The 23,451-nt window shown below is 39.3% G+C and overlaps 1 protein-coding gene across 2 annotated transcripts in view; it reads left to right on the forward strand.

The window, feature by feature from the left end:
* The window catches only part of epha4b (eph receptor A4b), a 142,379-nt gene that overhangs the window by 100,871 nt on the left and 18,057 nt on the right, over positions 1 to 23,451 (forward strand). For both annotated transcript variants that reach the window (XM_012874097.3, XM_036129409.1), the window contains exons 11-13: positions 3,633 to 3,700; positions 4,322 to 4,447; positions 6,342 to 6,527. In XM_012874097.3, the coding sequence (XP_012729551.2) occupies positions 3,633 to 3,700; positions 4,322 to 4,447; positions 6,342 to 6,527 (380 nt within the window). The remainder of the gene's footprint in view (positions 1 to 3,632; positions 3,701 to 4,321; positions 4,448 to 6,341; positions 6,528 to 23,451) is intronic.

The following is a 23,451-nucleotide window of genomic DNA, read 5'->3' on the forward strand; positions in this document are numbered from 1 at the left end:
TCAGTTAAATGTATTAAATAGCTGTTTGGAACGTATACACCCAGACACAGCTGTCGGGGGGGAAACAAAAAGCATGTCCGTGTCAGATTTTGCGCCATGTTTAAGACTGCTGCGCTAATGAGTCATGACACTTCTAACTGGAGAGGAGAAATGAGCTGCTCTCTAATTACTATGGAAATGTGTTCATTTCCCATCAGACACACATATACATATCCAGCCATGCACTTACTGAGCCACGCACACACACTGACACACCCAGCAGAGATAGAGGGTGGAATGGGGGTGATTCTAACAGAGGTTTTGTAGGACATGTGCATGCATATGTGTGTGTGTGTGTCTTTGTTTCTGCGTATGACTTTGCATCCCTAGGGATATCTCACAGTTAGAGCAGAGGTGTCACCTATGTCCCCATTCCCCATATGTTTTAACACACATGCCCCCGAGCACCGAGTATATGAGGGTGGAAGTCAAGGGGGTAATGATAGTCCCTTGGTGTTCAGCTAGCTTGAGCCCAGCTGATAAGCAGGTGGGACCAAACAAGCCCATTCTAAAGACATTATCACCCCCCCACCCCCACCTCCCTTATTTTCAGATACCAACCAGCAGTCTCTACCATTATGCACACGTCCCTATGTGTGTGTGTGTGTGTGTGTGTGTGTGTGTGTGTGTGTGTGTGTGTGTGTGAATGAGAGTGTGTATTCCCAGGGCGGCCTATTGATGTCGGGTTTACAGCAGGCGTTGAGCTGTATAAAGTCAACAGAAGGACTAAACACCAAATTCGTGAGCGTTACCGAGCTTAGTGAAACTCCACCTTTTTCCATTTCCTGCCCCTCCATCTCATTCTTAGTCAGAGCAGACTGCGCCGTCTCCTCCGTTTTATTCTGTCCGTCTTCATCTCATTTCTCTGCTCCTTTTCCTTATCAAATCTTTGCTCTCTTTGTCTTTCAGTCTCAGTTTCCCTTCTGTCCTCCTCTCAACTGATTTCTCAAATCAAGTACTGTGTGCGCGCCACAGATTCCCAGTTACTCCTGCTCCTGAGCCCAATTCAATTTATCTTCTTGATGTCATATTAACTCGATGCTGTGCTCCCTGTACAACAGTACCTGTGACTGCCAACTAGCCTTCTGCTGATAAAGTACAGGAAAATTACCTTTAGGAAATAAGGAATAAGCCGCAGAATAAACATTAATGGCAAAAAAAATCATATTTCAATTCAGTTCAGTTTATTCATATGGCATCAATTTACAACACGTATCTTCTCAAGGCGCTTTTCAAAAAAAGTAATTTTGAGTTTCCTAAAGGAAACCAGCAATTAGCATCAAGCCATTGACTTTCACTCCTTATGGACGAGCATGTAGCGACATTGGAGAGTCAGTTGCGTTGTGTCGTTGACTTTTCAGCAGTCTCTCACACTGAAATTGCATGTTTACAGCTGCCTAGCTAACAGATATGTTCAACGCTCATTCTTTTTTTAAGTCCAAGTCAGGTCTCAGAATTCTAACAATGAAAGCAAGACCTCCTCATCTAATTCATGCCATCTTGAGCATGCGACATGCCAAAGCAACTGCTCCATCTGCTTTAAATTAGTTGAAAATTGATAAAGTGTAACCCAATTAGAAATGTCTATATGTATTTATGTTCAAACAAAATAAGTAACACATTTTATTACCCATGTTTATATTCTCTATGATATAGAGCATTATATGGGGTGTTATGGGTTGTATCTCCTTACTTAATTTGATTAGATTATTTGGGTTATTTGGAAACTAATATTCTAAAGGCATTTAAAACCTTTGTTGTCAAGTTTAAATAGGTATTACGATGAGGTAGATTACGGCATAATGAGGCACGGTGTAACAAGTAAGTGGGAGATTGTCAAATTTCTGAATGAACGGAACAAGAAGAGCGTTCATTTAAAGCTAGCTAGCAGAGACAGTAAGATTTGTCTGTAGGTTATACTTGTCCTGAAGTGACCCAAATTAATCGTAGAAAAGCATTCAGTTAAAGAGAAATCCATGTGTTCCCCACTATCCAGCTACAGCAAGTCTAAAATCCTATTTTTTGTGTGTGTGATTTAAGTACCACTGGAGTCCAACTGGAGAGCACTCGGTGTCCTTGAGTGCTCTGAAAGGTGCTTTTAAATAAAATGTGTCATTATCATTATTATTAAACCTGAAACTCGAATCATCCTCCTTCTTGTAGTCTCCCTTTGTCATATTAAGAGTTCAAAAATATTTCTGTATTCACTAAATAAGAGCCTGAGGCAGGAAGCAGTATAATATTTATGTTGCAGGTAGTAAACTGATGCAGCATTCATACGTTCTTCAGAATTGAAAATAGACCGCTGAATGTTAGAGATTTTACTCATTTTTATTAGAGCTGTGTCTGAGGCTGAAGCTGCACACAAACTCAAAGAAAAAAATAATCTAAAACATGCAGGTCTCACACGAACGCAGGCATGCTGGTAATGGAGCTCCTACACTGCAAAAACTGATCTAAAAATAAGTAAAATGTTCTTAAAATTTGTGTTTTTGTCCTTGATTTGAGCAGGTAAAGAAGATTATTTGCCAATGGAATGAGTATTTTACCCCTAAAATAAGATAATTAGACATCCTGCACTTGAAATAAGATGATGGAGATGAATTGTTCCTATTTTAAGTGCAAGAATCTTATTCCATTGGCAAATCATCTTATTTACCTGCTCAAATCCAGGACAGATACACTAATTTTAAGAACATTTTACTTATTTTAAGTTCCGTTTTTGCAGTGTACTGCAAGCTCTGTAGAACTCAAGAAGTTAAACACGTCCTCACAGCTGCACTGCAGGATTTAGTTGACCAATTTGTCAATACTTTTGTATTGATCAATGGATTGACCCATGCCCAAAGGCGTAAATGAGCGCGCTGAGGCGGGTGAGTAACAGACGTGTGGGTCAGTATTTGTGTGTTTGATGAACAGGCTTCGTAGGCTGGTAAAGAGTGTTTTAAGACACACATGTTCCACAAACATTCTTTCATCTTAACTAAACATCACGAGTACCAGGTCAAGAAAAAGTGAAAGGAATGATCCCAGGAATGCATGAAGAGTTTGAAGCCTGTTCTGCACTAATTCACATAGAAAACCTGCCACACAGAAAAGTAAGCAATCAAAAAAATAAAAAATAAATATTCAACCTTAACACACCATAGCTATATTTGTTATTCAGCTTACATTTCAAGTAAATCTCGTTTTAAATATAATTTAAGTCCCATATCAGCTCAACTGAAACACAACTGCTGTTTGCAATAGTTTTACTTGGTACCCCAAAAACACTTCAATGCTCTTTTTTTGAGTTTTAAATAAATCTCAACTGTTTAAAGATTTGTGGTGGATAAGATGTTTGCTGATTCTTGTAGGAGGCTTTATTTACTAGTCTTCTAGTTCTACAGTTTTAAAATTTGATTTATATTAGTTTATATACATTAGCTAAACCTTCTGTGCAATACAATTACTATTGTGTCACCTGCAAAAATGTACATGTGATGAAAATCTCAACAACAGAAGAAAGATTTGATCTGATCTAAATCTGATTTTGACTAGAGAACTCTCATTGCTTTATGGCTTAAAAATAAAACTATGCATTTCTATTTCAGGCACTGTGGATACATAAAGGCCAAGCAGGACCCTGACGAGGAGAAGATGCAATTCCAGCACGGTCGAGGTAACGCGTGCACACTCTCACAAAATGTAGAAATCTTTCCTGGGTGACATTTATCCCAGAAACACACTTTACAACCACCTGAGATCAATCCTTTAACTGTCGTATGTAGGACTGCAAGCAGCTTACTGAGCAAGGAATGGTCTGATGTGACAACGTTGTGTAATACAGCTTGACTGTGTTTGTTTGTTTGCATGTATGAGTTCTACTTTCTTTGCTTCTCTTACATAGCTGAGTTGCAGAACAAGCTCCAGATCTCTGAACGTCTAGACTTAACAGCTCAAAGACATTGTTTTTCACAGACTCTTATATGAACGTCTCCTGGTAGCGTGCTGCTCTGTATCGGTTCCTGTTAAAATGATGACTAATTTTAGTGCCTAATTGTGTGATTATTTGTTACACGGTATAGAGAACACAAGAGCTCTGCTTTCAACATAAAGGCATAAAGTTGTTAAAAGACAAACAAACTTCATGAACTGTTGTAGCTTGAAGCTTTTTCCTACAAGTTTCATATCAATTGCAAGTTATTTAAATAAAACTGTGGATGATTTCTATCTAGTCGACATAAGAAATCAAGTAAATAAGTTTAAGTCTATGTTTTTCTCTCTTTTTCCACTAATGCAGTGAAGCTTCCAGGCAGCAGAACGTACATCCATCCTCACACCTACGAAGACCCAAACCAGGCTGTCCGAGACTTTGCCAAAGAGATAGACGCTTCCAACATTCGCATAGAGAGAGTCATTGGAGCTGGTGAGTTGGCACTGAAGCATCAGAGAATTACAGAAAATCTGTTCAACATCAAACTAGATATGTGCATATTTTTCTACTTTTCAAGCACATACTGTGTCTCGCAGGATTAAGATCACTTGCAGTTTTACTCATTTTGGCAAGTTACAAGCACAAACTTGAATGTGTTTTGGGGGAATTTTTATGTGACAGAAAAACAAAAAGTAGTGCATAATTATGAAGTAAAAATAAACTGATTCTTGTTTTTGTTATGTTTTTCCAAAGTGTTTTTTAAATCAAAACCGAATTATCCGAATCCTAATCTTTTAGTAGAATTTGAGAGGCACTTTTTGGCCACTTTCGGGTAGAATTCAGGAAATTATTATTTATTTTATTTGGACAAACAGCTTTCTCAGTACAAATAAATGCACCGGGGGCGTGTGAGGGGCCCATCCAAAATGGCAGCCGCACTGAAACGTCAGCTCCAATAGCCAGCGCCAGTCCTGGGGCATCTACCTATATAATGTCTATGGTCGAAACACTTTGTCTCAGTCGTAGGTCATGGGTCTTCCAACAGCAATAATGGCCCAAAACACACTGCTAGAACCACTGAAGAATGCCTATACAACTATTCTGAAGTGGCCTCTATGAGCCTTCATCTAAATGCTATTGTACAAATCCTAGAAGGAGCTGAAACACGCTGTCTGGAGAAGGCACCCTTCAAACCTGGGACACCTGGGGCAGTTTGCTCACAGGGAGTGGGCCAAAATACCTGTTGACAGTTAAAGAAATAATTTGACTGCAGCGATTGCCTCAAAAGCTTTATTAAGTTACCATCATAATTTTTGTCCAGGCCTGTTTCATCTGTTTATTTTATTTTTTATTATTCTCTCGTACCACAATTCAAAAGCAATGTTTGATTCTTATTGGTTATTTTCAGTAATTTTTTATTCATCATTACTTTTGTCAGTTTGATAAAATACAACACAATGCCCACAGTGAATGATGGTGGTGGCAGCATCATGATGTGGGGATGCTGCTCTTTAACCAAGACAGGAACAGCTGGTCGCAGTTGATGGGAAGATGGACAGAGTTAAACATTGGGAAATAATGTTTGTTACTGGAAAAGACTTTAGTGTGGGACAGAGGTTCATTTTCCAGGATAATTGATACTTTATTCATCTCACAATGGAGAAATTCACCTCTGCATTTATCCCATCCCCTTGGGGAGCAGTGGGCTGCCACTGTGGGGCGCCCGGGGAGCAAGGGTCTTGCTCAGGGACCCAGAGTGCAGGCAGGTGGGATCGAACCGGGTACTTGTATCCTTCTCAGAGTACAAGCGCGCTGCTCTAACCACTATGCCACCACTCCCCATATGACATAAAACATGCAGCTAAAGGTACAATGGAATAGCTTAGTTTAAAAAATGATGTTAGAATGGTCCAGTTAAAGGTTAGACCTAAATTCATTTGACAATCTGCTGCTAGGCTGTAGAGGTGTTGTTTAAAGACATTCTCTATCCAATCTGACTACCCTTGAGCTATTTTACAGAGAAGGATGGGAAAAATTTACTTCGTTTACATTTCCTAAAATAAGTGGAGACAAGACCAACAGATTTTGATATCTTTCACTGTGATTGTAGTGTTGACTTAAGGAGTGCACCTAACAGTTGGGCCATTTTTCCAATAAAACATTTTGAAAACCATTTTTCTTTCATGTCACAATTATGCACTACTTTGTGTAGGTTTTTCTTTACCTGAAATCCCAATGAAATTCATCGTAGTCTGTGGTTGTAGCATGACCAAACACTCATAGAACAAAACATTGAAGGATCGCTAATGTGTCTCTACGATATTAAAGGGTTGCTTTGAAATGTTGGTCTTTCCTCATGCTTTTGTGTGTCTGTGCGTTCGCCCAGGAGAGTTTGGGGAGGTGTGCAGTGGTCGCCTACGTGTTCAGGGGAAGAGGGAGATCTACGTGGCCATCAAGAGCCTGAAGGCAGGCTACTCTGACAAGCAGAGGAGGGATTTCCTCTCTGAGGCATCCATCATGGGACAGTTCGACCACCCGAACATCATCAGGCTGGAGGGTGTCGTGACAAAATGTGAGTGGACACACACATAAAACAACCTTTACTTCATTATGCATTAGTTATCAGACATTGGTCAAATCAGGCCCTGCTTTCAATACCTCTCCATATGATTGTAAGTCTGTCTACCACGTACCTGTTTGAAACACAGCAGATGTGGCAGTGATGTGAATGAGAGCTGACCCTGGATCATATGAAAGCTCCATTACCATGGCAACACAGTGGTGACGCATAGCATGGCAGCGTGAACGTGATGTAACTGTCCACCACTCAAATGGCCACTTGTTTACTTCACATGATTGTGTTTGAGCAATTAGAGGGAGCGTGTGTGTCGCTGATGCGGCTGAGACAGACACAGGCCTGGTTCAACAAGATAGCTGATTTGTTATCGCTGCTCTCCCCAGTCATTCTGCTTTCATCCCCCTATCTCGTACTCCTGCTTTCTCTCCCAGTCAGTGTCCATGTAATCGTCTTATTCAGTCGCTCGTTTTCTCTCCGTGTCTCTTCCCATCTAATTTTCCCACTCTTACCTTTATTTTATCACTTTCTTTCGGTTTCAAATATGAGCATGATTATCTGGCGTCATTTGAATATCTTCCTCCTATTTACATAATACACAAAACTGGCTCTCTAATTCTCCCAGCTACAAGAAAACACAAAAAAATATGGATTCATAACTTGGAACTCCTGCTAAATTTGAACAGAAACACCAAATTCAAGTTTCCATATGATCATGAGCAGCAAAAGCAGCAAATAATGACAGAGCTAACATTATTACCAAGATTTGGTCTTAGAAGGCTCCCGGTACCCCCAACCCACATGACAGTCTCTGCAAAAGCAATCGTGAGAGATAAATTGAAAACGGTGTTGTAGTGAATTTAAAAAGACAGTACCACTCTGGGCTGGAAAGTTACTAAGGACATTTCTTAAAGTAACTTTGATGGATCAGTTACAATTCTTCACTATACCACTTTATTCTTATGCCCCAGTTCAAATCAGATAGACATTCTGTCTCTTTGAGGCCTTTTAATACACAGCTTCAGTTACTACCTATTTTTATCACTAATAGTTTTAGAGAGCTTTCGAGAGGGAAAAACAATAAAAGATTCAATGAAGGTTTCCTCCTTTTGACTAACATCAATAATATAGGTTAATGTTAGTCATACGCATGTTCCAATAACAAACTATACAGCGCCCTCAACACTTATCTCCAACTGTAGCAACCAAAGTGTATTAACTGCCACTAATGTAAAAATCTGCCAATGATTGAATAAGGTTTTTGCATTATTGATAAACAACATTTTGAAAATAAAGTAAAACATTGTTAAAATATTGGCTGGTTATTTCATTATTGGTGTAATATTTATAACCTTGCCTGCAAGATGAATTCTCACAGTAATTGTGCATTCACAAACACAGGAGTCATCATCTTGTACCACCCTAACTTCAACCGATTGTATCGGAACCTGAAACGGTTCGGGCCAATCATGTTGCAGTATTTTTTTCTTTTAGGGGGCTAAAAAAAGACAGTAGGCTGACAGGAAGGGGGTGGAGGAGCGGGAGATACATGTGGCAAACGACCCTGGGTCAGATTCGAACCCGGGTCAACCGCGTCGAGGACAACGGAGGATATGGGTCGCGCTACCCGCTGCGCCACGAGCGCACCCAGGCTGCAGTATTAAGGGACATACCGATACGACAAAAGCAACAGCCCACAGCTGAACCAACATAAACATGGTAGCGCAGGAGAATGCACATAGCTGCCGCTATCACATCTGTTTTGTAAGAATTCACAATTTCATCTTTGAAAGAAGAACAGCAAGGAGTGCCAGGACTAGCTTACCTTCTTGTGGTTTACCATAACGCCTGCTGCCTATGATTTGCTAAGACCAACCTCTGGTAAGCAGGTACTAGGTGCAGAAATGTGAGTACTTCCCATTAACATTCTGGCTGGCCAGATTATAATTTTTAAAAAATAATTGAGAAAAATTATTACTGCAGCAAATAAATGCATAATACATTAACAAGACTGCATTTCTGGGAAATCATTTTTATTTTCCTAGTGAAAAATAGATATAATGAATGGTATAGCCTCATATCAGTTACTTCAAGGATACACACTATGCACGATTCTCTCTTTAATTAGGGATTGTAATTATTTGCCAGTATTACCTTGTTGGTTGTGAAATAGCCCCTGAAACACATCCTGTTTCTCAATATGGGACTTTTTGCATTAGTGAATAAATATTTTTGAATTAAAAGTTTGATTTTTCTATTATTTCATCTTTTGGGGAGCTGAGAGGTTATGAACTGCATTCAGATATGAATTTAATATATTAGTTATTACACATTTTTTACCAGGGAGTTCCAATTATTGTGAAGGTTTCTGTATTTGAAAACTCACAGCTTATACCACTTTCCTAAAATGTTGCTTCTCCCTTGAAGCATCGCCAAACTGAGTTTAAATAGGCACTGCTTGTGTGAACACACCCAGTCTCCTTAGATTAGCGAAGACGCTGACGAGTACTGTACATCCCCTGTCTCGCTGTGCTCTTCTTGATGCTCACTGCAACCGCTCCATCATTCTTCTGATCTGACAGGTTGTTATGCAGATGTTTGTGAGAGACCCAGACGCAAACAAAGAAAAAGCGAAATGGAGAGAGGCGGTACAAAGAAGCTGAATTTATAAACATGCAGGCAGACAAATGAAGCTCCGCTTTTGCCCTCGTCACCCACCCCGCCGCCACACATGCTCAGATCTTCAGTCCTTCACGCAGAAGTGCTCCGCAGCACCCGGGCCAAACAACAAAAGAGCAAATGGATATACGCATCCAACAACCATGAATATTTATACTTCGGAAAGTTAATTGGCTGTGTTTTTAGCCTCATAAATATTCAGCAGCATGTGTATTACGAATGACACCATACTGAGCTTCTTATTAATTTCTTCCTATTGTTTCACTGCCTCTTTCCCTCTTCTTAGAGATATTAGAGAGACACGCAACACGTAGACATGTAATTATGGCGAAGTCGCTTGAATAACTCACAAGCCTGATTTGAAACACCAAACTAAATCCAATAATTACTGTGAAGTGCTTGAAGGTTTCTGACAGCAATGACATGGTTGACAGCAGAAACAGCTAAATAAGTGAAAAAGGACTTGATAATTTATTTCAGCATAATAAAGTTCTCTGTAGTGTTTTTTTTTTTAACAGGATTATTTTGTTTGTGCATCTCCTTTATCTTTATTTTCTTAAATTTGTAATGAGAGCTTGTCTCCTCTCTACACGGAGGTCTTTGTGTTTCTTCTCACCTGCCTTCACGGCACATTGACAAGCTGATAAAGCCCTGCAGAAACAAATCTCACTAGCAGAGCAGTAATTTCACAGGTCACGGCTCAGGGTCTGCATGTGCGAGCGAAAGGGGGTGAGAGTTGAGATGGGTCAATAATTCCTTCAGGCCCCCTTTTCCTCTGGCCCCAGCTGGCCCTCTCACACTGCCCTCACTCTAATCAGACAGGCCGACCTGATTGCTCTGGACTCAGGTGTGCTGGATCGGTTTGTGTAGGTGTGAGTAGAAGTAGACGCCGTAGTAGTATTGGTTTAAGTTGTACTGGGAGTAATTGCTTTTCTGCTGCGGTGGGAGAAGGAGCTCCGTGGAAGCTAGTTCAGCAAAAGCTGAAAATACAGAAGAAGCCCATGCAAGAGGAGCTAGTGTGCTTTTGGTATTACTAGAAAAGACTGAAAAAATATGTTTAAAAATAAGCAAAAAAGAAAGAAAGAACAAAACCTAATTTTGTTTCGGAGTTGAATGAAAGAACTGGCACTACAAGTAAATAGAACAAAACTTGGAGTCGAGCTCTGCATGACAAATGTTCGCAGATGCGATGTAATCGAGCTACAATCGCTCCATATTTGTCTCTTCATGTATTCTCTTTAGGACTTAGTACTTTTAGTACTCTTCCTATTAATACATATAATATATGCCCATAAACAAACTATTTTACCCACATAGCAAAACTATATCACATTGTCTCTTTCTTGATAATTTGGTATTTTAGCTTTACAATTTGCACAATTTCAAATCAAAATACATTGCTATTGTATATTTTTTTTAGATTTTACACTCTATGATCATTTAAGATGATCAAACTATAATAATTAAGGAAATTCTTACTGTTGGATTTTTTTATTGGAATTATTAAACCACATTTCCTTACATTAGATTGTTTTGCAGAAAAACATTATGAATCAAATTTGGCAGAAAATGTCCACAAAGTTTGTAAGAATTGAAGTACAGCTGGCATGAAATGTGTATAAAACTACCAATGCAACAAAACGACCAAATGTCCAGCACACAACTATATTGTATACATATAAATCCCTGTGTTAATGAACACATTATTTGGTCCATATTTGACTTTCGAGGTCTCTGTTCAGTCCTTTTACTTCATCCTAATGGAGTGCCCTGACGCACTCACTGGTTTGTCAACCTTCTACTCAGAAGAACTGGAAAAATACAAGCGATTTCTCACCAGGATGTCAGTGTAGCTTTTTCTTCTTCAACCTTGAGAGACAAAATATCAAAACGTGTGAGACAGAAGATCTTTTCACTGACTTTATTAAAAAATGTCAGTGTTGCTGTTTTTCCCCCCCACTCATGATTCTTCTTGCTGTTTTCCTCTATCTGGTTTGTGTGTGTTGGCGCGATCACAAAAATCTAAACTGTACCTGGGTCGTCTGTGTCCAGAAACAGAGACTCTTTTCACTCGTGTGGAATGGTTTTAAGGCTAGTAAAAAGTCTAAAATGTACTTACAAAGATTTGCCATTCTTATTAAAAAATACCTTTTAATAAGAATGGCATGTTGAAAATGATTTGGCCCTTTACAAATAACAAGTGAAAAAATCTGTATTAACACCTGCCTTACCATCACAGCAATTTTTGTATGTTTCCAACGCTATTTTGACGATGAGCTAAAAGTCTTTGAGGCTGGAGGGCTTCTTTGCCATAACCCTAATCTTTAGCTCCTTCCACAGATTATCTATAAGATTTAAGTCAAGACCGGCTTCCAGTCAGAAGAAACATTTTGGTGAACATTGAAAAATATGTTAAATCTAATTAAACCAGGGTAATGGATAATGTTGGGTTTGATCATACATGGACTTAACCAATCTGGACAGAAACATTCTATATTGATAAAATACAGCTTTTGCTCTGTGAAACGTTCACTCTTTTTTTTATGAATATGGGTACAATATAGTCATGCTCTCGTGAAGCTAATATTATGTATCCTTTTTTTTTCATTCAGCTGCTTATTTGGCCACTTATCTCATTATTTGTTATGGATTCTATCTTAATGGAACTGCAGAATTGATTTTTAGATTTTATTCTAACACTAATGCCTTTGAAATTACAGGCGGCCCTTTTAAGCACGTTAAAGTGCCAGTGTCTGTAGTTGAAACAGTGATCGGAGCAATAGCTGTGGCAACTGGTGTAGTAATGATGCTCATAGTGTCGTAGGTCTGTTGTGGTAAAATTGCTTAAATGCACGAGCGTTTTTCTTAACTGAGTTTTCCAGTTCCAGCTGCTCAGCCTGTCTATGTGCATGTGGGTGGGTGAATGTTTTCTGCTTAAAACCTTATAGGCCCCCAGCCGCTGCCATGTGCAGCTCTAATAACCTACTTCGCTGTCTGTCACCTGATTGTTGCCATTCTTATGCTAATTAGACCACGGCATGCAGAAAAGTCTCTCTTTTCTTTATCAGCCTTTTTTCTGCCCTCGTGTCCTCATCCCTGCCCATCCCATCCCTTTATCTCAGCAGTCCCTCATTTCATCCATTCGTTCTTTATGTGTTTTTACAATCACTGCAACAATCGGCTCATTTGGAAAACCCTCAATTACAGAACTCCATCTCCTCTGTCTAACACACACACACTCATTAAAGGGCTGCTCTACAAAGGTGCTATTAAAACTGACAAAGTCGTGTTTTCTAGTCGTCTTCTGTTTGAAGAAAAAAAAAAAACAGTGATTGGCTTTAACTGCGTGTTTTTGTCCGCCGAACAATGAGCGCTTCAGTGTTTCCTGTCAGAGTTTTGTAAAGTATTCATGCTTTGAATACACATGCAGATTTTAAGATTGGAAAGCGCGGAGAGGAAACGGGGCCGAGGAAAAGATGACGACGGCTGCGGGATGGTGCGAGAAGAGGGCATGGAGGGATGAGATAAGGTACAAGAGTGAGGAATTGAGAGAAGTTGAGGCTTGAGTTTAAATGATGGTGGCACGGAAAGAGGGGAGATGCTGAGGAGACAAACATGAGGAAATGAGAGAAGAGGAGAGGTAGGAGGAGAGTTACAGAGAGGAGAGGAGATAAGGTTATTGAGTTTCTGTCTGTCCGTGTTCTCTACAGCCCCCACAGCCTTACATGGCGCTTCCCAGAACAGAGATCTGTCCTGTGTTAAAAGCTTTGTATCATTTAGTCCAGACCCTTAACATTAATCAATACAGCAGTTATTTCATTTTCTCGTTTGTACCTTGGGCCGCCTCATTCAATAAAGCAGTAATGTGGCCCAGTGCGCCACACACAGATATCTACTCATAATGTAATTGTCCGGATGTATACACAGTCTATCAATTTCGTTTACACTCACCCCAACGCAAACTAAAACTGCCTCTCATAATGTAATTTACTGGACAGTATGCTTAGTCTGCAGACTTATAAACACATTCACACATAGGTGCCACTCCTAAACCATTATCAATGGAAGGAAGCCTTTTCTAGACCACCCCAATGAAGTTCTGCGATGGACTGAAAACGACTTTTACGCCTGTTACATATCAAACTCACACAGGTAAAACATCAAAACTAGAAGTTCACCATTCATTTTTTTTTGTCTGAGCTTTGATCTGCTTGTACTTATTTTATATAATTTACATTTATTCTGTAAGAACTAGAAAAAAATGCATTCAAAATACTTATTTCTTGACTTACTGTCGTGTGAGATGTTTAGATCAGAAGCAGAAGCATGCCACATTGTGAGTAAATTGTATTATTTTAAAACAAAGCCAAAATTATGTTGTATTGAGATTTTGAAATGTATTTAGCATCCATATTAATGTGGACGTGTAATTCTCTGTTGATGATGTCTGCAACTGCCATCAAAAATTGTTTACTTTTCAAGAGCTTCTTTTTTATTCCTTTGACAAATTTTTTTAACATTCCACTGACACTGAAAACAGCTAATTTAGTCTTCCAGCAACAAAATCTTCCACTCTAATGAGTGTTTATGTGAGCATGTCCTGCTAGCGCCTAATTGTAAAAAAGGTTTGGTCACTAGTAGGGTTGTAAATTCCTAGCTTTATCACGATAAAATGTTGTATCGATTTGTTTCAATGACGATACGATGCAGATATCATACGATTTGCATTAAACTCGATTAACAAGTCTGTGATCGTTATGCCATATCATCTACCACCCATCTAAAACAATTATTTAACTTGAAATCAACTCACAAATAACAAATATGACTTGACAATTTTATTTCTAAGCATTTACAGGCATCAGGGATTTAAATCAAAAATAGCATTCTTATTATTATATTTATGCAAAATTATAATAATAGAATACCTGTTCACTATAGTCTTAAGCCTTGTAGATTTCCAAATAAAGGTGCATCTTAAAGATGGCGTTGCAGATCGACGTTTTCATTTTGCATCAATGTAATTGGATCGTCAATCATTTCATTGATGTATCGACGTGGATCAATGTCTTGTTGCACTCCCAGTCACTAGTTATGGCTCGTTCTAACACTGACCACGCTCTGAATCATAAATACGAACTGTTACCATCCGGTTACAGATGCAAGGTTCAACAGGCTAACAATGCTAAGGTAAAAATGCTTTATACATCAGTCAATCCTGAAATTGAACATGCAACATTAAGCAGTGTGGATTGCCATCATTGTCTCATCTTACAATGTGATCAATTAATTATGTGCTTTCTAGAGGAAACTGAAATGTTTTCCTGTTTGGCAGAAGGCAGCTCCATGACATGCTGAAGAGTGAAGTCCCGTCGGTGTGTGTGCGCGTACATGTGCGTGTGTGTGTGTGCACATGTGTGTGTAAAAGGGATTTGTGCGTGTGTGTAAGCCCAGACCACAGGATGCATGTGTTTCATTGTGCTTCTCTTTTGACCGTATCCAACACCTCGAACCTGGAGGCAATATTCTCTTTCACCTGTAACAAACACTCTTGATCCCAAACGCACATTCACACACATTTTTAGGGTAGCTTTTTGGGGTCCATTTTCATGGCTTTCAACGCCACGCAGTGTAACATTTACATGTAGTGAAAAACATACATGTAAACACATTTACTGAAGAGACGGCAACACGCACTGATGCAAACCTGCAGACGCCGACAAAAAGCTGAGAGGAGTCAGCTTTCCTTTCAGCTAGCATTAGGCTCACTGCTCATTTGCATACAGATCACACAAATGTTCTCCCTCTCTAAACAGAGCTCAAATCAGCCTGTCATTATAGTACCATCCGTCCCCTCTTGCCATGGCCTGAAACCAGCCCTCCCTCTCCTGTACACACACACACACACACACACACACACACACACACACACACACACATGCACACAGAGGCTCTGTGTGGAGATAAATCTGACCAGCAGTCCTCACCCCCAGCAGAAGAAAATCCAATTCTCTTTCACTTTTATCCCTGAGACTAATGTTACTGTCAAAGAAGACACCACCACTAGAGACCAGGGAACTGTGTGTGTGTGTGTGTGTGTGTCTGTGTCTGTTTTCTGCAGTGAGATAGTGAATTCATTTAAGGTGATGTATTGCTGTCTTTACCTGCAATCTTAGTGTAGGCCTTGGTGGTGTTGTTGCTGCCTGTCCATGACAGACGTGTGACCGGCCTCCTCCCTCAAGTCCACCTCTTCTCCTGTCTCCTTTCTCCCCACTTCCTCTCTCCATCTCTGTTTTTTCGCTCATTGTTCTTTTTTTCTCTTATTTTTTTATCTGTTCCATCCATTCTTTGTTGTCCCACCTTCCTTTTACTTACTCACATTCTCAACCATTGGTCTTGTTCTTTTTCTCCTATTTTATCATTAAACCTTTGTTTAGCTAGATAAAAGACCCTTTGAGAACAAGTTCTCTTCCACAAGGGTAACGAGGCCAAAAAAAGGCAGTAGCACACATTGTAGCGGACACAGTGATGTGTGGTGAGGTGCATAGCTGGTGAGGACCTCTGGAGTCAGATGTACATACAACCAAAATAGAAGTTTATGTATCAATTTTGACCCTAATTTAAACATGTTGATTTAAAAGCTTTTATTTATTATTATTTAATCAGTCCAATACTGTTCAACAATATCATACCAAGAAAAACTAAATTATATTTAACATAACATCAAATTTTATTTTGTAAAAATGTAAACATTTGGGGCAGACAATCTTTTTAAAGAAAGGTGAAAATTGTGCATGATCTCTTAGTTTTATGTGTATATGAAGTCAATGTGGCTGTCTCTGTCACTCTGTTGTAAAAAAAACTTTCCTTTGCCTTCATCTCTAAATGTCTGGCTGCTTCATTAGAGATAATCGCCAGAGTCATCCTGGGTTGGTCGTGCTCCGACAGTTTTTTTCAATGCAAAGAAAATAAAAATAAAGGGCATGGAAAGCAGTGTTTTCATGCGTACCTCTCCAGTTGAAAAGAGTGGGTTACCTTTCTCCCCCTTGCTTGAAACACAATTTTTTGCTTCAGAGTTGACCTCTCTCTCCCTAATACCTCTTACTTCCACTGAAAACCCAGTTTCGAAAAATATTGAGCGAAAGTCCAGTTGCCTCCGATTTAAGCCTGCTTGTGGTTTTAACTTTGAGACCTTATTTTTACATCTTGATGGAAAAATAAATAAATGAGTGTACCGTTGGAGTTGTCAGTGCAACGCCCGCACCCACTCCGTAGAAGAAGAGCCCGCAGCAATGTGCGCCTGGTACCCCCATTGTTCTTATGGGGCTCAGCGCTAGCACCTATCAATGGGACACGTTACTATTTGCATCACCTGGCGCATTTTTTTTCTGCATATTTATGGCCGATTACAAACATATAAATTACAGACTAATTATGTCACACATGTTCATTATATATTTTACACAGAGTGTGAAACGCCAGCACGTGCAGTACATTTGGAATCAAACATGTATACTGCCGATATAGAGAGACAGCAATGGGCACGCACTAACTGCTTGCATCAGTCAGGTTTGTGCAACATAGCATGATCAGAGGGGAGACACAGCTCATCGCTGCCTCACCTCTATCTTCTGCTGTGTATTTGAACAGACAAAAAAAGCACTGAAAGCACCTTTATAGAACAGTCAAGCTGACAAATTGATTTTCGCTTATCATTGTTAATATTTCACTTGATGCCAAGCGATGCATTGCTTCACCTGCCTCCCCTGAGTGCACATCACTGAGTGGACAAGACAGAGAACAATAACAAAACAACCATTAAAATACATTATGTGTGAGAATAGTGTTGAATAAAATGGAGAAGTTATTGTTACAGTAATAATATAAAATTTTAAATAGTAAAAAATACCTTTCAACAACTATTGAACAACTTTAATACAAGCAGGAGGATTTCTGTTGTTGTTTTCTTATGACAGAGTGGAAGTCTTTCAGTAAAAGCAGTTCTGCCAGTTTCAGTTCAGCTTGGAGGGTTTTTCAAGCAGAGGGGGCAGGAAAACTGAAACCTTTCTGTCCTGTTTCACTTCGAACATGCGGAGCAGAGAAATACAAAATGTCATTTGATTGTCAAGCACAATGGCTTTCAGGTCACTGAAGAAAAGTGCATAAAATGGTAAGAACCAAGCCGATGGGAGCCCTGTAAACCAGAGTCATCTAGAGTGCATGTTGCCTTACATTCAAGGAATGCATGTCAGCTATAGCATAATTTCTCAGTGGTTGGCAAGGCGGCCACAACCCGTGATATATCTCAGAGCACAGTGGTACCCTGAAGTCAACGACTGTAGGCGACAGGTCGAAACACATATACACAACATTGCCATAGTCTAGTACAGGCAGAAAAGTGGCTGCTATTAGAAACTTCCGTACTCTGAGGGAGAAACATGACTTGTTTCTGTAATAGAAAAAAAGTATTTTTCAGTCATTCATTACAGTTTACATTCATATGCACCACTTTGTGTCATATTAGCTTCACAGCCATTTAGAAATCATAACTTCTTTTTTCTACATTATCATACATTTTTTAGACAAGACTTTGGCCCCGTTCAGATGAAGCTGGGTTCGGGTGTATACCACAAGCTTCTTTGTCAGCTATTGTCATCAAAACGAAGTGGCCGTGAAACCGACTACGTCTGAAACCAGCCACCAGAGTGGATAGGTTTAAAGCCGCCCCCCATGGTGCCTCCGTCGTGACACCCATATATGCAAAACTGGCTAGACATCGGCGGGTTTGTGCATGCGACCTACAGTAAGGTGACCAGATTTCTGGAATGAAAACCTGAAAACTCAGTCTTTGTTTTTTGTTTTTTGTGAGGGGGGGGGTGATGACACAGCAGAATCTCTGGCTAGGAGTTTGTTTGATTTGCCTGCTCTGCAATGCCAATGGGCGGGGAGGGCGCATTCTAAAAAGTGGGGACAGCGGGCCGAGTAAATACCCTAAACTGTTTTACTCCATCATGATAGACTGAAATCGGACATAGCTGTTATCGTGGACAGGTCATCCAAAACGGGAACATCTGGTCACCCTAGTTTACATAAGGCCCGTTTACACTACACCTAAAAACCGAGCCATGCCAAGACCGGTCCGAGCTTGGTCCAGTTAACTGAGATAAATGCAGCCGTTTACACACAAGAGTTATCCCGGTTTTTTGTTCCTTGGTTGCTCCTCGCCCCCTAGTGGCGATCTGCGGTACTACCGCTCTTTGGGATCGAAGGCGGGACCGAGCAAATCAAAATGGCGGCACCCGTAATATTCAGGATGTTATTGTTAGACATAGAGTCGGCTTTTGGGACGTGGATAAGACAAATGAACGTCTAATAAGGATTTACAGACGCAGGAAACAACAACAGACGCTGAGGTTCATAAGCAGAGTCATCACTGGAAACCGTGTGGCACGGTAAGGAAGCTAGTATTATTATGAATGTCTGAAATTTGTCTGAATGGAGTGTGAATCGGGACGTGCAGCCAGACACGCCGGGAAACCCGCGGACAGTCAGCTGACTGTAAGGGGATGACGCGGTCTGCTCATGCGCCCCTCGTTATCAGGGAACCGGGCTAAAAAAAACCAGTCCGAGACCTGGTGGGGAACTGGTCTGCAGTTAGCGCGGTCCGGTTATCGTTAGCGCGGTCTGGTTCAGTCTGCTGACCGTTTACACACAAGAGTTATCTCGGTTACCGAGCTCGGACTAGTCTCGGCTCGGTTAAAAAAGTGTAGTGTAAACGGGCCTATAGACCGCGCCTCTCCTTTAACACGTATGCGCTACCTTGCCAACAACAACAATGGCGATCTCCATAGTTGCAGTTGTGCTGAACAGGCAACCTACTGCTTTGTGCTTTCCCGGTCTTGTAGTAAAGTGTAGCTCACAGGAGAAGCTCCATCTTGTCGCCGGTCCAAATAAAAGCTTATGTTTTTTAATCCATCAGTGATAGCAGTCGCCATTCTTTTCTTCTTCTTCCTACAGCACTTCCTCGCCCCCACAGCACCACGGTACCGCACCACCCACTGGTGTGGCATATGTATTACAATAAGGTGACCAGATTTCTAAAATCAAATCTGGGGACATTTCTTGCTCGTGGTTAAAAATCAATACATCTAATCAAGATGAAATTAGGAAACGGGGACAGTAATGGTTTCATTTATTTTTACATGTTTATTAATATTTAAACAATAAAAATCAAGTGTAAAAGACAGGAATGTGCCTCTCTAGACCTTTAGTGCATCCTAAGATTAATACAATCAATAAATAGTGTTATTAATAGAAACTAGAACTGTGTCTCTGGGTTGGGGCAAAGTGGTGGGTGTGGAGGGGTCCAGAGTGGTTAGCAGGGTTTCCAATTTTGTGGGGCTCAAAGAGCTCTGCCACCCCCTAAGGGGAAAGTAACATGAGAAAAAGAAAAACCAGTAAATACAAACATTTAGCCTGTGGCTGTCTGTGGAGACAGAGCCCCCCAAATTTTAAAAAAACTGCAACAAATACTCATTCTGTTCACATCTACATACCTATGAAAAATAGGTTTTTCTGCGTTAACATCAAAAAGTAGCAGTCAGGTCCGCTGGTAAAGGATGATATATGTTTCTTACTGTCAACTGACCACATAAGGGTTCTGTGCATCACAAAGCAGATTAATTTCTCCCACTAATGAGCTATAAGCACATAGAGTACATAGTGCATAGAGCCTGTTTGGGACAAGACATTGTCCAATGGATTGTGGTGATGTAAGGTGAAACAAGGGCACAGACTTGGAAAACCCCTTGACATGAATGCAAGTGATTGTGTGTGTAGTGCAGCATGAGCATGTATAAACTTACATAAAGTTTGTATAACTACATTATGTGTATGTGTATGGTAGTAGCTGATGTGCCAGTATATTGTTTGCTCCTATAAGGTGAGTTAACTCCGGTCAGTGAGTCAGCTAACATGAGATCATCTCTGGTTTCTTCAAGGCGTTCTGTGTCTGAAGAGCCATCAGCCACGGTATCCAGAGGTCTGGATAGAATAAGAGGAGAAGAGGATATATTATGTGCAGAACAGAAATTTTTAAAACACAAGAAAAAAAATAAATAAACTAAACTGCCTCTTTATTGTGCCACAGCTAGGGAAGTGCAGTGAAACTCATGTTCAGTGCAGAGACTCAGAAAGAGGTTATATCCTCAGACAATTGGGCTTCTCAGCTCAAACCTGAGTATATCATGTCAGAGCTTTATCACTTGAACTTTATTAATAATCTAAGTAAATATTTCTCCCTTCTCGTCAATCATTCTTTACATCAATATTCCTATTTTCCTCCACTCTCATTTAATCTCCTTTCTGTCTTCCTATCTTTTTCCTCTCTCCTCTTGTATCAATCTTACATTATTCTAAAACAGAGACATTATATATTTAAAATCACTTCCAAAAACATTAGAATGTACAACATGAAAACGTCCTATTATTATTATTATTATTATTATTTCCTCTGATTAAATACAAAAAATGCTAATTACCACAATACTAGGAGCTACAAGCAAAAACAACATAATAAATGAACCTTAAACAGGCAGTTATCTCTTCCTCCATCGTTCTCAGATCATGTAAATATTTTCTCATTCAGTTTTCCTGTTACTGACTCCTATTTTTTCATGAGGAACTTTCATAAATCCAAACTGAGCAGTAGAAAAGCTAAACCTAAGCCTGGAAGTCTATGCTCATAAATCACAACCATAAATCAGCAAAACAACTTGTAATAACTCTACTTATAACTAACTATCTGAAATATAAAGTAAAGGTCACCAATCAGTTCTAAAACATCTTTAGATGAACCCTTGCTGATCCCTGGAGAACCAGCGTACTAGATTAGCGCCTTACAAGGAGTTTTCTATCATTCTGTTACATTTTATCTGAGTGTCTTTTACTCATGTGAGCAGCAACTCGTGGTCTTGTCTTACTTTTTATTGATTATTTTTTAACCTGAAAAAAAAAAAACATTTCTCACAGGATCAGCTTGATCCAAATAAAATGAATCGATTAACACACTTACCATTACACAGCAGCTCCCCATCAGTTGCCACCAGTTGACGACTTTCCACTTCTTCTTCTTCTTCTGTTTTAAAAGTGGTGCGCTCGTCTTCTTCTTCTTCCTCTTCGTGTTTTAATGGCATCTGACATCCAAAAGGATCATTACCGCCATCTAGTGGTGCGCTCTGTTCCTCGTCTTTATATTATCAGCAGCGCAACCAGCTACCGCAACACATTTCCCCCCTCGGTAAAATCGGGGACATTTCCGGGGACAGCTTTAGCCGGGGACAGGTGGTTCAAAACGGGGACAGTCCCCGGAAAACGGGGACGTCTGGTCACCCTATATTACAACGCCTTTTACAGCTTGTTTGACTTCAGGCCGTTTCATCATTACACTCAAACTTTTCTGTGTGGATATCTTAATTTTTTTTTTTTTTCTCAGCTTTGAGTGGATGTGGCCTTTGTTACACTACAGAGATGCACAAACAAATCCCAGAACTGGATGATTTTTAGCTTGATGAGCTGGTCAAAAATAAAAATCTTAATTTTTTTCATCTCAGGCATCACACTCTACCACCGCACTGGCAACTCACTCTTTAATATGGAAGTTGTTATTGTGGGAAGAAAACTTAATGTAAAAATTAATAAAATAAAAAGTGGATATTTTAAGAACATATATTTTTCACATGAACTTGTGTATTATTTTTATGTTATTTATTATTATTATATTATTATTTTATTTCCACATGCTATCCTTCCTGTCTGCTGCTCTCATGCATTTTAAATATTGTATTTTATGACTAATGTTTCTATGTACTAGGGAAACCAAAAAATAAATCCTCAATGGGGAGAGTAGTTGTCTTACAGTCGGAATGTTGTTGGTTCAATTCGAGCTTCTTCTCCTTGACATTTCAATGTCCCTAAATTATCTACTAATCTGCGTATCAGATTATGAACTGATTTTTGATGAGTTTGAATGTGGCTCTGCTGGTAAGTGTTTGACTAGTCAGTATGACTAGAAAAGAATTATACAAATTCAATCCATCCACCATTTACTTGGTGGACGTTAGAAGTTGAATTGAATTTTAATTTAAGTTTGAAAAAGGTTCTGCATTCTCTACATGAATCCTGTTACAGTAGTGACAGATGCTGATAGTAAAGCAAAAAGCACTGACAGTATGTAAGAGTATGAAATTTGCTATTATCATTTCCCGAGTTTGGATAACTATGAAAACAAAATATAATCAGATATGGAAAAATGCTTGATTTTCCAGACATTTTTTTTCTCCTTTCATTTTATAAAGGAGAAGAACCTAAAGATGCTGCGGGTTTTACATTGGTTGATATTTAAATGGAATGCCTTGTCCTTTTTTTGCCACATCACAAACTGATTTTAATATTTTAACCACAAATATTACGTTTTTTGATCTTTGGAATGAATGTATACACATTCAAAAATAACAATAATTTCCATAGTTAAGATTCAAATCAATGCATTAAAAAGATATTAAAGGTACTATTGCTCACAAAACTGTCCTTTATAATATGCATTTAATGTAGGAAACATCTGTCTTAGCCGTGAAAAATCCTAATACCACACTTTGAAAACAGTGTTGCTTTGTTTCATTGTTGTGGAAAAGATAATAATTACTGTTTCTATTTACAGTTAAAATTTCATATTTTCTCCTCAAACGTCCAGAAATTCTAAAATCTCCAGAAACCAGGAGGAACCCTGACTCTGTAACAAGTTCATCTTTTAAATGAGTAAAACCCTGTTTTACAATTGTTGTTGTATCAGACACACAGTGTGAGACTGCTTCTGTTTCTAATTCTAAGTAATTTTAGTGACCACTCGTGCTCCGATGCCGCAGGGGCAGTGAGCACTACCCAGGTACGGGGGCCTTAGTCCTTAACGAGGACTAAGGCCTCGTCAAGGACATGTCTTCCACCCTCTCTCAAACCCCCATTCCTGTCAGTTCTAACACTAGTGATTTGTAAAAATGAACCACTAGTGCTACAAAAAAAACAATTAAAACAATATATATATATATATATATATGTATGTATATATTTATATATATATATATATATATATATATATATATATATATATATATATATATATATATATATATATATAGATATATATATAGATAGATAGATAGATAGATAGATAGATAGATAGATAGAT

The sequence above is a fragment of the Fundulus heteroclitus genome, unplaced genomic scaffold (genome assembly GCF_011125445.2).
Source record: "Fundulus heteroclitus isolate FHET01 unplaced genomic scaffold, MU-UCD_Fhet_4.1 scaffold_165, whole genome shotgun sequence".
In the NCBI taxonomy this organism is placed as follows: Eukaryota; Metazoa; Chordata; class Actinopteri; order Cyprinodontiformes; family Fundulidae; genus Fundulus; species Fundulus heteroclitus.